This window comes from Octodon degus, unplaced genomic scaffold (genome assembly GCF_000260255.1).
Source record: "Octodon degus isolate 3935 unplaced genomic scaffold, OctDeg1.0 scaffold00012, whole genome shotgun sequence".
NCBI classification, from domain to species: Eukaryota; Metazoa; Chordata; class Mammalia; order Rodentia; family Octodontidae; genus Octodon; species Octodon degus.
Window position 1 is genome coordinate 22,281,475 of NW_004524588.1, and position 17,009 is coordinate 22,298,483.

General features: G+C 41.7%; 1 protein-coding gene across 1 annotated transcript in view; it reads right to left on the reverse strand.

Annotated features, from left to right (window-relative positions):
• Nucleotides 1–17,009, reverse strand: part of Arhgap42 (Rho GTPase activating protein 42) — a 206,915-nt gene that overhangs the window by 43,767 nt on the left and 146,139 nt on the right. Inside the window, exons 8-9 of the mRNA XM_023709484.1 lie at nucleotides 6,992–7,096; nucleotides 3,234–3,363 (exon numbers count right to left, since the gene is read on the reverse strand). Coding sequence (XP_023565252.1) covers nucleotides 3,234–3,363; nucleotides 6,992–7,096 — 235 coding nt within the window. The remainder of the gene's footprint in view (nucleotides 1–3,233; nucleotides 3,364–6,991; nucleotides 7,097–17,009) is intronic.

Here is a 17,009-nt window from a genome sequence, read left to right on the forward strand (position 1 = left end):
CCAGCTCAGCCCACCAGGGGGCGGGGCTGGCATGTGGTGCTGGGGGATTGAACCGCAGTCCCTGTGCTTTGCCAAGCTTGTTCCAAGTAGGTGCTTTAGACCACTGAGCCATCTCTCCAGCCCCCGAGTTGTTTTAAAAATTGAGTTAAATGTACATTGTACCAAACAGTAAGGGACCATGGTAAACACATTATCATTTCTAATTCCACCATTAAACAGAAATTTTACACACAGTGTTTCTAATTTTTGCAACATCACTAGGAGATCAGTATAAATATCTATCTTTTATGAATGAAAGGGCGAGAATCCCACAGCTAACCAGTGACAGACAAGGACTGGGAACCAAGTTCTCACTCTGGAACTCACGCTCCTCCCATTTCACACCTACTGCAAGGTGACCTTCTGTACTGCTAGAGTGGGAGACAAGAGCGTCAGGGGAGAAAGGGAAGCTCTACGTCCAGGCTCAGCACTCTGCTCCTTCTCTCTCCGTCTCCATTTGCTCAAGGAACAGCCCCCAGGTTTAGTACTGATCACTGGTTGCCAACCATGTGAGTTTATCTTACGTCTTCTGCTAGGAAGGCAAACCTGAAACAAAATCCTTTACCTCATTTCCTGGCCCTCCACGGCAAGCACACAGTGATGGCAAATGAGCATACTGTCATGAATTTAGTGGGGAGATTTTCCTATTACAAATACGTCCAAAGCTTCCAAGTTGGAAGAGGCTTTGAGTATTTGTCCCTCAGAAAAATATTTCTCAAGCATGTATATACAATCATTTTCTTTTTAAATCCTTCAGCAAGAAAAGCGGGAGGGTAGAGGGTGGGCAAAGCCAGAAGGAGTATTTTAGTGGGCAGGAGAGAACCGAAGGTGATGAGGCCATCGAGTGGTACTGTGACGACGGCGGCAGATGCGCACACCGATGGCGAAAGGACTCCACTGCGCATTCAAGCCAATGGAGTTTGCTATATGCTCATTACATATCAGTAAAGTTGTACAGAGAACGCCGACAGAAGCAGAGAAAGTGAGGATGGAAACTGTGTTGGAAGAGTAATAAGAAAGAGTGTTAAGAAAGAGTCCGACCACAAGAGCTCCAGGGTCAGGCAGAGCTCTGGGGTCTCCACGGTGCTGTGCAGAGGGGCTGTGGGGAGCCACCGGCTAAAGCAGAGGGTGGGAGCAGTGAGGCACAGCCAAGTTTTGCAGAGGTCTGGCCCAGGCAAAATTGTTGCGGATGAGGTAGCGTTAAAGGACACCAGGGAGATGAAACAGATTCCGCATCACAGATTTGAACTGAGGATTACCTTCGGCTCTGTGCTTAGCAAAGTGGAGGTGTCATTACCACACACAAAAATCTTAGGAGGTTAGGTCAGCACTATGATCAGAACAATTGGAGGAAAAGTCAGTTCTCTTGTAACAAAAGACATGAACATTAGCGGAGCCCCCAGAGAATTGCATGTAGTCCACCCAGGCGATCCATATGGCATTAAAGGCCAAGGCCTATGCTTCTACACCATGTGACCCAAACGTCCAACAGCTGGGGATCAGGCAAGCAAGCTATGGTACTGTCCAGTGCATAGGCTACCAGTTAGCAATTAAATATGATATATTTGAAAATTATGTTCAAAATAAATTTGTTGGTTAGGCCTAAATATTTTTAAGTAAAAATCAGCCAGGTAGGGTGGCACATGCCTATTATCCCAGCTACTCAGGAAGCTGAGGCAGAAGATCTCAAGTTTGGGTTCCACCTGGGAAATACCTGGCAAGACTCAGTCTCAAAAAAGCAAATAAAACAAAATAAAAATAAAATGTGCACACAAAGCCCTTAAATAAAACATTGTTAGGCTAGAAGTAATAAAAGGCTATAGACACAGGGATGGCACCTCTTCTATCCCCACTGCATGTCTGAAGAAACCTGCCAAGAAATCACTCTGCTCTGCCAAATCCATCATTAAAGCAAATGTCAGCACCTCCCAACATCCTGTCACATGGCAGCTCTCAGGGAGTGGGTGAAATGGGGCACCATGGCCCGAGCGTAGGGTCGCTAGGAAGGTTAGTGCTGTCTGTCATTCCCAGACTTGCAGAGAGCAGGCTGGCCACAGCAGATGGAAGGGACAGAGCAAGTCCTGGCACCCGCACCTCCCGGCCCAGCATCCCCCTGCTACGCAGACCACAGGGTACCGAACGCGGGCCGAGGCCGAGGGCCCACTTGCCTTGCGCCAGCACACAGCTCCTCAACGACTGAGCAACACTCAGGCGTCTCAAGTGCACACTTGGTTCGTGAGTGCGTGGCACATAGCCAGGCCTGGGTCCACGGGCTTCCCTACCATAAGCCGTAGACTATATTATTTTACCAAAGAAAATCATTTTATTACTCTTATGCCTACAGACATGGAGACTTCCGAAAGTGCTATCCTACATAGTTTTTAAGCCTTGATGAGAAAATAAAGAAAGCAAGAACAAGCGTCATAGCAATTCAACACAGCCACATGATTTTGTACTTTACAAAGGAACTGATTCAAGATGGACTAAAATAGAAACAAGCGACCTTAAAACAGTACGAGAGCAGCTTTTATAGTACACCTGACTGAAAGTTCACTTACTCAAAATCTTCAAAGCGCTGCTACTTAATGACAGCTAACAGGCAGAAAGGACCCCAGTTTTACTCGCCCGAATGGCTTTTTATTAATTTTTGTGAAGAAAATGTTAACACGAGGCAATTAGGATAGTATTCTGTGGGGCCTGGTACTTATTTTCTAACCCCAGGAAGTAAAGAGTGTCACTGTGACATGACATAATTGCCGATTTAGTCCTGAACATTGGCAGAACACAGAATTAAATGAAATAATGCTGCTGGAGGAAGAAACTATTACAGTTGCCAGGATGACTGACTCACTTGACGAAGGCTTGGATTTTCATTTTTCCATGAAACTTTACATTGAGTTGTCACAGTTAAATTCTAAAACTAAATTTAGGCCATGTAGTGTCCGTGAAGATGGCAAAGTTCAGCAAGATAGTCCCATCTTAGAGCACCTCATGACAAAACTGGAAAAACGTCCTTGCTTTGGAAGTGGAGGTGATGGTAGTGACAGGAAAATGCTCGCTCCGATGCTACGCTAACTAGGACAAGGCTGTCAGGACTGTGGCCCTCTGAAGCGAGGAACACATCAACCGAGCCACACCGGGAGCAGCAGCACGCAGCCTTCTGGCCCCAAGGCCGCCAAGGCCGCCCGACTCACGTTTCTCCTGAACGTAGAGGTAGCCTTCCATCGTCCACTGGCTGGGCGGCCTGTAATCCTGGCTGGCGGACTTCATCCTCTGCATCAAGCGCTCCACCTCTTGCCGCGTACTTTCAAAATTATTCCTTGTCTTAGAAAATAGAAATGAGAACTTCATTCACCGTTTTCTGCCAGGTTGAGAGACTTCCCACTGAAGTTTCAAACACACCAATGCCAGAAAGCATAACCTGAGTCTCCGGGCACTATGACACATTCATGACGCTGTATGTGTGGCCTTTGATCTACGTACGGATTATTTTAGTGAAAACTTCCTTGCTGAACTTCTGCACTTTTCTCTGGTTTACAGGGATGACAACAGTTAATAGGAGATGGGTGGCAAACTGGTGCACACAAATGGATCCATGCCCGTGTTCCAGCTCCTTCTGCAAGGAACGGTTTCTGCACATTGGAGCAAGTTTACTGCAGGCACAGAAAGCATCAGGCATTTCTCCACAATCGCTTTTGTGTTCAGATCACATTATTGTCTGCAACACGGTGTGTGTCTGAAAACGCAGACTCTTCACCACCTAGCTAGGACTTGCTATGACCCACAGTGCAAGAACAGATCTCAAGGTACGGTAGAGAACTTTTCCTGTGACTGCTAATTTTCTCTTTAAACACAAAGATTTATTTTTAGTTTTTTTTTTTTTCTTTACCAATTCCTTTCTTTTTTCTCATTCCTGACTTCCAAGAATCTAGACATAATTGTATTTGACATGGAAATAAAGACACATTAGCTTTTATAATTTTCCTACTTACTATTCCTTTTAATATTTAATTCTCAGTGTATTTCATGTTGAAAACAATAGAATGAATTAAAGGTGAGAATGCTTTTGTTGGAAAATCTAAGTTAAATAAAAATTTTGATTTTATTTATTTTTTTCCATTGTTGTTTCTTTTATTGTTAGACCAAATATTAGCAACATGTCCTTTCCATATTTCCTGCCATCAAACCCATGGAGATCCAAAATTCAAGCTGAACATTTAGTTTTTAAATGTGGAAGACAGGAAATAATTAAAAAAAAAAAAAAAAAGATGAAAAGCACTTTGCCAAAATCCCCACACTCCAGAGCAGGCCTGTGCTGTCCCCTTTCCCTGTAGCACTTGTTTCCACATCAGCTATTAGCCCTTATGTCCTGTCCCTGTTAGAGAAGCAGACTGTGGAGAGGAGGTACATAGGGTCACTCTTTTTCTGGAATTTTTGTTTTTGAAGAAGAGGATTCAGAGTGGGGGGAAGTGCCCACTAACTTGAACAAGGCTCCCTCAACAAAAGTTGCTGGTATTAAAACAAAATAGATGATTAAAATAGCTTAACTATAGATAAGAGACTTTCATGGTTTTTTACATTCCTCTTATAAGAAATATCTGTTAATTGACCTAAAAAGTTTCTGACTAGTCATTTTATAATTGCAAACTTTAAAAAGTTATGATAATTTAATTGGGCCAAATTATATTTGGGTGCACTCTAATTTTATAATCATATTGTCTTGTATGATTTTCTGTTTGCTTTTCTGTCAGTCCAATCTGTAAACAGCAGTTTTATTTAAGATAACTACACATTTCTGTAGGGATTTAAAGTTTAACATATCAATACTTGATGAAAAATACCTGTTCCATGCTATGTCTAAGATGTTTGATATTCAGACAGACAGTGAGGTCAAGCTCAACTGCCTATGTTATAGGGTAATAATATCATTACGCTTCTCTTCTGGAGGGTTAACAACTTAAGTTTGCAGACCAAAAATTAGAGAAAAGAAGGGCTGTAAAAACAGGCAACATTTTGGCCCTAGCCCTTCACGGTCAATGAGGACTCAAGATATAAGAGAACCTGTACTGCAGCATCCTGTAACTCAGTGATGTCCCAAATTTTCTGATCAAGGAGATTATGGGGCTACAGGAAATAGTGATCGACAATGTAGAGTGTGCCTAAGGAGAGTCACATGGAGAGAACACATTCTCTCAGGCTTTCACAGAGAGCAAACTGGTCAAGCAATGGCTGTGACTCATCCACATGGCTGACACTGACAAAGGACCTACAAACTGCTGTACAGGGTTTCAGGGTAAATCCTGAAGGAATTTGACTGACTTTGTCAGATACAAAAGTTACATTTTTTGTTATAGAGGTCTTGCCTTATCTTGGTCTTAACCATCCAGCAGAAAAGTATTTTAATAACGAGGTATGAAAAGTAAAGCCATATTAAACTTATTTTAAAACTCCACATTCAAGTAGAATAAATCCAAATACATTATAGTTTTATTTACTGAATATCTCTACAATGAATCTGATAAACCATGATATTTAAGAAAATTAAGTGAAGGCTTCCTACATTATTTTGGTTATTATGTACTCAGGGTTTCAATCACAGAAGAAAAAAAAAGGCAGGAATTAAAATTTTTCTTTGCCAGGCTTTAAATGGCCCAAAATATTTTCCCCTATGATGGACATGTGGATCTTTACTGAAAATTAAGAGACTGCTAAACCATGGAATCAGCAATTGAAATGACTGATTAGATAACTTTACAAAATAAACCTGATAGATAAGACAGAAATGTTGTTTGGAAAAAAATTCCCAGTTAAGGTTTAAAGCAGCTATTTTGAATGCTTCAAAACCATGCTCAAACCCAATTATTTGATAGTAAATACATACTTTATAAAAAATTTCAGAAAGACACGGTACCTTACAGCATTATGCTGTACTTCCATCATTTAACAATTGTAGATATGTTATTCTCTCAACAAATAAGACTTGTCTTGGGCTAATGATTTTTTTTTCCAGTTCTGAAGTATAATTGAAAACTACAAGTTATATGTAGTCAGGGCATACAACATGATGTTTTGCTCTATGTATACATTGTGAAATGGCTCCAAGAATTGAGACAATCAGCACATCCATTACCATATTTGCATGTATGTTGTGATTAGACCTTAAATGTGTCCCCAGAGACTCGTGTGTGGACCCAGAGGCGCTATGCTTGCATGGCAACTAACTGTGCTGTTAGGGCTGGGGCCTGGGCAGAGTCGGCGGGTCCCCACACCCTGACCGGAATGGCCAGTCCTTATGCAGGCCGGCTCCTGCTCGAGCCTTCTGGCTGCCACAGGATGAGGAGATGTCCTCCTCTAGGCCGTTCTACCAAGCCCTACCTCTACTGGAGGCAGGTAACCTTGGGATGAGCCCACTGGGGACTATGAGTCAAATACACTCTTCCTTTAAGTGTGGGTGTCAGTCCCAGCAATAGGAATGGCGCTGATGCACAGTGTGTGTGTGTGTGTGTGTGTGTGTGTGTGTGTGTGTGTAGCACATTTAGTTCTACACTCTTAGTAAATTTTCAGTTTCAAAGCATATAATGTAGTGCTATTAACTGTAGTCACCTGCACAGCAGACATCTAGAATGTATGCACCCTGGCAGCACCCAGTAAATTAATGAAAAGACTGGAGAAGGGCAAGCATGTCCAAATTTCTAGTTGGCCACATGTAGGCAATACACAATCTGCTAGAACAAACTGCTCTAACATACGCTTAGCTTCTGGTTTTGGAGCTTACTTGCAGATAGCATCTGGAAAAAATATATTTGTTAAGTAGCTTTTCTAAGTTACCCAGGTTTTTTACCATACTTTGACAAGCTGGTGAGACAGTCTGCGGCCTGACTGATTATGACTATGCTGTCCTGTGGCCTGCAGCTTCCCTGAGCAAAGGCAGTAGAAACAGGCGGACTCTTACATTCTGCAGGTTGAACTGGAGCTGTTGCTTATACGGGGCAAACTCCTGGGCCAGCTCATAGCCTTCGTGGTAGAAAGTAAATAAACCCTGAAGGAATGACAAGAGCTGCAAGGACAAGGAGAGAAAAAATCATGAGATTAAGTTCTTTTTTTTTCCTGATAAAGATCATCCAAGGGGCCGGCCAAATAGCTCAGTGGATTTAAGCACCTGCAAGCAGGAGCAGGGGCCGATATTCAATCCCTGAGCCAGTCATGCTGCCCCCCACCCCTGCCTCTGGGTGCGCTGAGATGCCAATTGTGACTGGGCATGGAGGCGCACCCCTGTAATCCCAGCTCTTGGGAGGCTGTAAACAGGCGGATCACTATGAGTCGATCTAGTAGTGAGACCCTGAACACCCTATAGACCCTTAAAATACAAAATAAAATTAAAAAAAAATCATCCTTAAATGTAAAATACTGAACACAATACATTTGATTTTATTTCCTTAAACTAAAAAGTTGCCAACTTTTCGCCTAGCAAGGCAGATGACAAAATTACGCATAGAAAACAACGGCATCACTACATTTTATTTCCCTTTTGGAAGGCAGTGACTTCATTCTTTAAGTATGTCACGAACAACTGCCATACTCACCTACTGAAATGCATTAAAGAGATAGGTACAACAGAGCACGGCACAGGATAAAGACCAGGACCTACTGGGGAAGCGCTGCTAACAAAACCCACTAGTGACTACTGCAGGTACATGCAAGACGAGGCCACTAAGTAACAACTTAAAAACACCCAAGAGAAGGAAGAAAAAATGTGGCCAGAGGAAATAACAAAAGTACCACAAGATGGCAGTATCTGGTATTAAATGAGGTTTTTTGTTTTTTTTTTTTTTTCAGTACTGGGGATTGAACTCAGGACCCTGCCTTGCCAGGCAAACACTTATTCTACTGAGCTATCTCCCCAGTCCAGTATTTGGTATTAAATAAAGAACATTCTAGCAAGAACTCAAAATAAGAGTTCAGCAAGCAAAAACATACATACACCATGATCTCTGACACAGGTCTTTGCTAAAAGAATTAAAATAAAGCTTTTTCAGAAGACAAAGAAATCACCCACAACAGCCTTTGTTTTTCTTTTTTTTTTTTTTTTTTTTTTGGCGGAAGCGGGGATTGAACTCAGGCCTTTGCGCTTGCCAGGGAAGCGTTTAATCCACTGAGCCATCTCCCCGGCCCCAACAGCCTTTTAGTATCAAATTCATTTCTACTTATATTCTTACCTATAAAGTGTCTGGGGGCATTATAGAGCACATGGTATGCTTTATGAAATAAGTTACATCTATAAAAGATTTTTATTTGTTAAATGTAATTCATTGGGATTTTACTCCATAGATTCATGCACTAATTTAATCCCCCTACAGTCTAATATGTCTACCACTTAATTATTTTAACCAAGAAAGAAATACAATATGAAATCATGGTCACACGTACACAGGGTCCCACCACTTCCTGTGTGCGGGGGAGACCAGTGTGGGTGCTGGGATTTTTCAATAAATCAGCACTAGATCTACTGAGAGGAATGCCCGGTGCTTGTCTTCCTATTAACAAATCAGTTTCATACAAAGCTGTGTTCATGTGAACAGCGAATCTTTCCAATTGTTATGCTGCTGTAGTTCAAGGATTTTTCTTCTTGTTCATCAGTTCAAAAAGAAACAATTTGATACCTTGACAAAAAATATTACTTGCCAATTTTAGAATACTTTTATAACCTCAATTTTACATCAACTGGGGCCGGGGAGATGGCTCAGTGGAATAAGCGCTTCCCTGGCAAGCGCAAGGGCCTGAATTCAATCCCTGGTTCCGCAAAAAAAAAAAAAAATTACATCAACTTATAATTACTCTCAAAAGGAAATATTCAATAGAGTATGTTAAAAGTGGTATTAAAACATACTTGACAAATTACCCAATAACACATACAGTCTACCTTATGGAACCTGACTGGAGTAAACCAAACTGGAGCTTAAAATAGGATTAAAACTATTATTTTAATTAGACTTTGAATCTGGAACTTTCAGAGATAAAATAAGGAAATACTTGCGAAGCAAACAGCATTAGTCCTCTGAATAACAGTGCGCTTATGAAGTTGTTAGTGGAGTACTGTTTCATGACTCAGCATTTGAAATTACTGAACAATTAAACTGTCTTGTTATAAAGTGGATGCTACTTGGAGCGGATGGTATTTGAAAATCTTGGTAGGCATAAATGTTAATACAACTTATAAGGAAGAAAATTTCAGAATGTCTGTGTCGAATTTTTCTACAGACCAACTAATTCCCTATACTGACTGTCCAGACGTTTGAAAAGCACCTCGGATGTTTCAGAAACAGGAAATAACTTAGACTTTAACCTGAACATTATCTAAAAAGTTACCAAATGCTCAGTCAAGCCCCTAGGCCACAGCGTTTATCATGTCCTGGAAGTGTTCTGCGCGAGCCTGCTGCTCCGCTCCTAAGCGACAGACGCGGCGACAACCTGGGCTCTGCTGCACGCCGCGGGCCTCCCAGAGCTGCGCTCCCGGAGGGAGCTCGCTGCAGCCCTGAGGCTCCAGACTATCTCTCCCAGCAGCGCTGCGACCCAGACTGCTGGAAAGCGCTCTTCTTCCAGAGCCTTGCTGTTAAATTGTTAGGCTGGTTTGTAGAAGTGATTCCAGCGCCTCCATTTCTATTCAGATTTCCCTCCATCCTCAGCACTGTATGACGAAGCAACTTCAATCAAGAGTAAAATAAATCCGTGGCGTCTTTTAGCAGGATAGAGAATCATTTAGTAGCAGACAAAACGTCTTAAACTCACAGCACACGTTAAGCAACCACTGGGGGATGCACGACTCCACGGAAAACCATACACAAATATGCCAAGAATGCTCGTCTTCTCTCTGGGTCCTGCATCTTTGGAGGCAGCTCTCCGGAGTTTACAACCAGGTTGCATATGAGACAACTGCCTCTAGGTGGCAGCAGAGTCAAGTTTTTGTCTGGCTTTGGATAAATACTCGTTTATTTCGTTCTCCAGATTAATGGGACTTAATCAGACAGGTCTTAATAGGACAGCCTAAAATTTTTTTAAAACTGTAGTTCGCATATGATATTTTCTCTTCTCAATGTGTTTGAGTAGCTAATGCCTGCCTACTAGTAGTTAGATTGGGAGGGTTTGCTACTAAGGTAGTCCTTTTTATCACTGGGAAACTCTCATTTGGAACTTTATTATTCCCAAGAGTTTTGGAATCAAATTACTGTTCCTTTTATAACTTGAGCAAAAAGTAAGACTTTATATAGCACTCATAAATATAAATAATCTTTAAAATGAGTCCATCAAAAGTCATGAAAGGAATAAGCATTCAGACTTTCCCACCTTCTGAATCACCACATAATGAACAAAATGTCGTATAGCTGTGGCACTTCCAAAAGGCTCATGCCGTAAGGGGCCACAGTCACCTGGGCCACTGCACAAGGCTGAGAAGAGGCAGGGGCTGAGGACGGGCTGGGGCTGGCTGCGGGGCTAGCAAGCCTGCTGCTTGCTACCCACACCACACCGGGTGGAAGAGCTGGGCTGCAATCGCTGGGACGATGGTGGGATTCGCTTCGTAGCCTTAGCTTCTTTGCAGACTTACGACTAGCGGCTGCTAATTTCCTTTAGCTTATAACATGTACAGGTGGCAGGGATGTTCCACAACACAGGGCAAGCAGCAGCCCTCACTCCACTTGTGCTGGCGGGTACAGCCTGCGCAGCCCACCTCTAGGGCGCCCCTGCAGAGCCTCACCAAGGACGGCTGCGAGGATAAGCAGCACTGACACGGAAGCGACACAGCACAGTACAGCGACCAGAAGGAGCAAGCCGTTCCCTGCATAAAGCCCTCGCTGCAGTTCACAGCGCACCTGAGCATGAAAAGCTGTGCGCTCCTGAAGGTCAGAGATACGCAGGAAGCTTCACTCCTGCCCTGCTTAGCACAGAGCTCCAGGGCTGGTCGTGGAGCTGGGCAAGAGAATGGGACAGAAGGCACCCAGACAGAGAGCAAATGGCAAGACCATTTTATTGGCAAATGGCACAATCCTATGTAATAAAATGGAAGGAATCTACTGTACAACTACTAAGTTCAGAAAGGCTGCAAGAAACGAAGATCAGTAATACATTTTGTAATGAAGAATCTGAAATGAAATTTAAGACATTCCATTCACAGTAAGTTTAAAAGTAGCAAAAAATTTAGGAATTAATTTATCAAAATATGTAAAATTATCTACTTTGAAAACTATAAAACATAGCCATAAGAAAGTAAAAAAGGCCCAGGTAAATGGAAAATACCTCACATTGTGAGCTGGAGAAATCAATGCTGAGAAGGTGTGCTTCAGACTGCCACAGAGATTCAGCATAATCCCTGTCAGAATCCCAGCTAACCTTCTGCAGGAGCTGTTGCGCTGACTCCAAAATTCACGTGATGTTACAAAGGGCACTAACTAGTTAACTGATTTTAACGAGACAAAACATAAAGCAGGAAGGTTCATACTTCGGCTTCAAAACTTAACATAACACATCACCCCAGGGTGGCACGGGAATAACAGGCCACACACACGAATCAATGGAATGGGAACTGAAATTTTTACAAATTTTCATTACCTATGGTCAATTTATTTTGGACAAGACTTTAAAAAAGACAGTAGAGAAATTATACCAAAAAATATGCTGGGAATAGTTAATTACATATAAAAGAACAAAAAACTCCCTGCACCGCAGACCAACAGCAACTCAAACTGACAAGGGAACAGCACGGAGTGGGGAGCTGCTCCCAGGCAGCTGCCAAGAGACTGCGCCAGTGGCGGGGCCTGGCGGCCGAGGAATGCACCCTGCACAGGGCAGCGCGTGCAACTGCGGCAGCGGAACAAAGTGCAGCGCCACATCAGGGGGCTGGAGATGCCAGGCACTGACAGAGGCTGTGGAGGGAAGCCACACCAAGGCGAGCCCTGAGGTCGGGAACCGGGTAACGCCCTAGGGCTGGGGCTGCCACGGCCTTCAGCGCTCACACCTCACGGTGCTTGCTGAGTGCTAGGCACGGACTTACAGGACTTCAGGTTTGCACTGCTGGGTTTCAGTCCAGCTAGTTTGATTGCTTTTTATCCTCCTATTCTGCATTGTTGTAATGGAATTTTTGACCTGGTGCCACTGTAAGTTGGAAGTGCTTAACTTTCTTTTTGAATTTTGCATGGACTGAAGAGTCTGCCTTGAGTCTCAGAAGAAACTTTGGATTTGGGACTTTTCAGTAATGCTGGAACTGTTAAGACATGAACTAAATCACTGAAGAGATGTCCATGAGACTCTGGAGGCCAGGGCAGACGACTAGAGTTTACATCAGATGTTCTCAAAAGGCCTCTCGTGTTCCTGGATGGAAAGTTCGGCAGGTGCCTGGGGCACCACAGCCAACCTGCGTCACGAGGTGGGCAGTGGGGCATGGTAGGTGGGCACGTTTGGGACCTCAGCTCCTCTCTTCTTCTGCCTCCCCGCTCTTATGAGTTGAGCAGCTTTTCCTCTGCAAGGCCTTAGAGCTAGCCAATCAGACTGAGCTGTGAGCCAATAATAATTCACTCCTTCTGGGGGCATCACACTGGGTCCCACAAACACATCCCTTACATTTCTGCTGTAATTTTTACTTTAGCATAATAGTACTCAACTGTCCATCTCAGTACCTTTGTCTGAGGAATAAAGGAAAGCAAGGTGTGTGCTAGTGCAAGTGCCAAACCAGGGTTTTCACCAACATGGCGTGCCGTGTAACAGAGTTTGCCCACATTTACCCGAGCATCAGAGGGGGCAATACACCCACACCACTCTAGGATGTGTTTTGTTTTGTTTTTTTTTTTTTTTTAATCAGTTGAGGGATTTTATTTTGTTGAGGAGATATGACCAAACAGGTTTCAACTTTTTGAGGATTATTCTCCAAATGATACTCTTATATATGCTTTGTGAGTTCCAGAGAATTTTAGGCCTTGTCCTAAACTACTATTAGTCATCCTTTTTAGAGTTGCCTTTCCGAAGACTATAATTCTAATCTTCACAAGAGTATAGCATTTCAAGTGTTGAATTTTGTGTTTTATACTTATTTGTAAGTGAATTTGTTTAAAAAAAGTTTTGTTTTGATTTTTTCTGGCAGCAGTAGCCCAGTTCAGCACAATAGCAAACAAAAAACCAGATGTTGCAGGCTTTGGAGGAGGCAAAAATAAATCATTAGGTGACTTGTGTTTAGGTGACGAAGATGACCCAGTCACTTCCACAGCCTTTCCACCTCACAGTTCATACTAATGTATGCTTTGAAAATAAGTAAGTGCTAAAACATGCAACCAGATTTAGAATCCATAGAATTAACTTGACATAGTAAGTGATTTTGGGGCCAGGGGTAGGGTGGAATACTTGCTTTCATAACAGAAGAGTGGTGTGGTTGGATGATGATGGTGGTGATGACTTGACAGTGTCTGTGTGAGGCCACTGTTCCTGTGTTAGTGAGATGGAGCAAGAACTGACTGACACAGACACAGGGAGTGCAGCCCTCCTGATTGAGATGATGATCAAAACAGCAATGTAGGTACATATTCTGACTAGTAGAAATGTTGCAAAATGGTCCCATAACCAAATGGGACAGTCCAATGTTAGAACTAGGTCTGAAAAGATAGTGTGGGTCTTGGCAGGGGTGAAACCTATTGGACAGAATGCCAGCACTTCCATTTAGCGTTGGAAATTGTACCAGATGAAATGGTACAAGATGCTGTGAAATATATAAAGGCTGAAATAAAAGTAAAATGTTCTGTTTAGCCCAACAACCATATTAAAAAATGTATTTGTTCTAACACTTCACTAGCTGAACTGAAAACATTCACAGGTCTGCTGTACTTAGCAAGGATTTCTCATGGTAACTGCAAGAATGTAAAAGACTTAAGGAAAAGTGATGATCAAAATATATGACAAAAAAAGGACATAAAAATTTATGTCCTTGTATATGGGAAGACCTATGCTTTCAATTCAGAAATTCATCTTGAAACTCAGACATCAAGTCCTTATTTGTACAGGTGTACACTAAATGATGTTGTGAATAGATTTGTTGTTTCTGTTTCCCAAATTATTTAACATATGACATTCAACAATTGGTTTACCAGCTTCCAAGTGATGTTACATTTGCTAACAGAGCACAAAGTGACCAGCGTTGGAACTGTATGAAGAAACAAAATAGAAATTCCAAATGAAATGTTGCAATTTCAAGACAGAGAATTGTGCAAATAAAATATTTGGATTTGAGATAGATTTACATGGGACTCACAGATGGCACAGAAAACCAACTGGCACTGCTGATGTCAAGAATGCATCATGATGAAAATATTGATAGGAGAATCTCAACAAAATGTAAGTTTGAAATGAAAACTTCCTATAACAAAACCAAAGGTGGAATAGATGTTGATGAGTTATGCAGCAACTATGATGCCACCTGAAACACAAAGCGTTGGCCAACGGTTGAGTTTCAACTGATCCTAAACATATGTGGCATAAATAGTTTGATAGTTTACAAAGAAAATTTTCTTAGAAGTTTGGGACTAAAACTCATAAGAGATCATTTATAGCAGAGGAAAACCAAAATGCTTCTGGGCAAGGAACGACGCAACCGAATTGTGGGTCACACTGGTGAGCTGATAGGTGAACAGGCAGGTGCAACGTCCCAAAGTCCTGTTGTGGCAAAAAGAACCAAAAAGATGTCAAGGACATACGGGAAAGGACAACAAAACAAATGTGCTATCAGTGTACGTGATATTTGTGTAAGGAACATGCAATTGTGAAAACTGCCTCGGGTGTGACAAGTGAAGCAAAGACTATTTATGTTGTAGAGTTCTATTGGTATTTTCATTGTTTTTATCTCTCATATTATCTCTTAAGCTTTGTAAGCAAGCAAACAGCTGATATGAAAATGTTAATGTATACACTTGATATTTTATTTTATTGATGTCTTGTTTCCCCACGAAGATCACGTGACACAGCATGGTAGGAAGCACCTGACAACACAGGAAGAGAGGCGACAACAATGGTCTGTCACGTAGGAAAGGAAATCTAAGCACATGTGCTATCAATAATACTGAGACATGTGGATGGAACACGCAGGTGTCACGTGAGGAGGCTGCCTCGGATGCGACGGCTGAGACAAAGCTTATTTCTGTGGTAGACTTTTGTTTGTGTTTACACTGTAGTTCACATAGATTTTCATGCCTACCAGGTTTTATAAGCAGCTGATAGGAAAATGTGATGTTTATTGTAAATGTCCAATACGTATTAAAATTTAACACTCTGATTGGTACTTATACTCTTGTTAACTACACATTGCATAACATAAGAACTCCTGACAAAACTGCAAGATGTCAAACACTGTCCTACAAAAAGGCCAGGAAAGCAAAACACATGTGCTGTCAGGGTAAACAATGTCACATGCTTACCTGTTTTTTTCATATGTGAAGACCATCTTAGGTGTGATAATTGAGGTAAAGATTTTTTTTTTTTTTGGTAGAGTGCTATTTGTATTTTTACTGTAGTCACATAGGAATTTATTTATGTTGTTCTTTTTTAGACTTTGTACATCAAAAACCAAAAATTTGATGTTGAAAATTTTGATGCTTTTATATACTCAATATACACTAAAAAATGTGATACTTTACTTTGTTGTTTTTTTTGCTATTGAGCACTCATTGTTTAACAAAAATCTGTAAGATTAAAATTAATAATTCATGAGTAGAAATATTCTAAAGAACAAATGAGGGTCAACACACCACGTTTTATGGGCTTTCTGACAAAAAGTGCTGTGCTGCATGGGACTCAGCCGCGGTGCTGAGTACTTTGTCCTAGGGATGAGACGCTAATGAAGACAGACATCAGGAGGGAAGGCGCTAGGAGCAATCTTTAGTGAGGAATGGAAATGGAAAATGGCCTGTCACAGTGCCAGTGACAACGTAAGGTGAAAGGCACAAACCCAGCAGTCCTCAAACAATCAGTCGTAGGATTATCTAATTCAGTGATTACTGAGAGAGATTAGAGCATGTATCTACAAAGAATATGAACAGCACTGCCCGTAACAGTGAAGAACCTGGCACGGGACACGAAGTGAGGCAACATAAAATGTTCTCAAATGTGTCCTCATAAATTACTACTACTTAATGTGGCTTTCATCTTCTGCTTGAATTTCTACTTTGTGTCTTACAATCTGTAAGAGGCAGGTTTCAGCCCCAGGACATCTGTTTTCTTTAATGCTCAATTGTTAAATTAATCTGAGCTAAAATTAGAAGAGATTGTTACATTCCTGAAAAATGCAACAAATCAAATACCAATTGGATTTATCCAGAATATAAACTGCAAAAATATTCAAATATCCTCAAGTGCTTATAAGTTTATAGCTCCCATGAGCATTGTTCTTGGAATTATAAAAAACTGTTCTTTTCAAATTACTTTGGAAATGTGTAAGATCAACATGCATTTTAAGCATTCATTGATCCACTGAAGTGAAAATTAAATGAAACTCCATCCATGCGCCTTTGAGCTAGAAATGACTGGCCTGACAGTCTAAAAGGAAAAAACCACAGCAGCCAAGAAAAAACTGTGGAAAGTACAAATTTAACATCAGTTTGATTATCGTACCATAAGGGAGGTATGTGTTACAAAAGATTTATGAGAATACCACAGTGTGGAGTAAGGTAGATGGAACGGGGGACACACTTCAACTGGAGGGCAGTTTCCATTTTGCTACGGCTAAAAGGAATCCACGAATTCTTATCATTCTTTCCACCACCTGAGAGCAAATGTTCTTATAATCTTTTCATACATATGATGTCATCTTATAGTTCAGAATGGGCTGTAAGAGACCTACACAATGAAACAGGCCACCTCCTGGCACTCTCCGGAAAGGAAAAAGGTACACAGATGCGAAAAGATCATTCCAGGTGTGAGACGGAAAAACAGCACAGCCAGCGAGT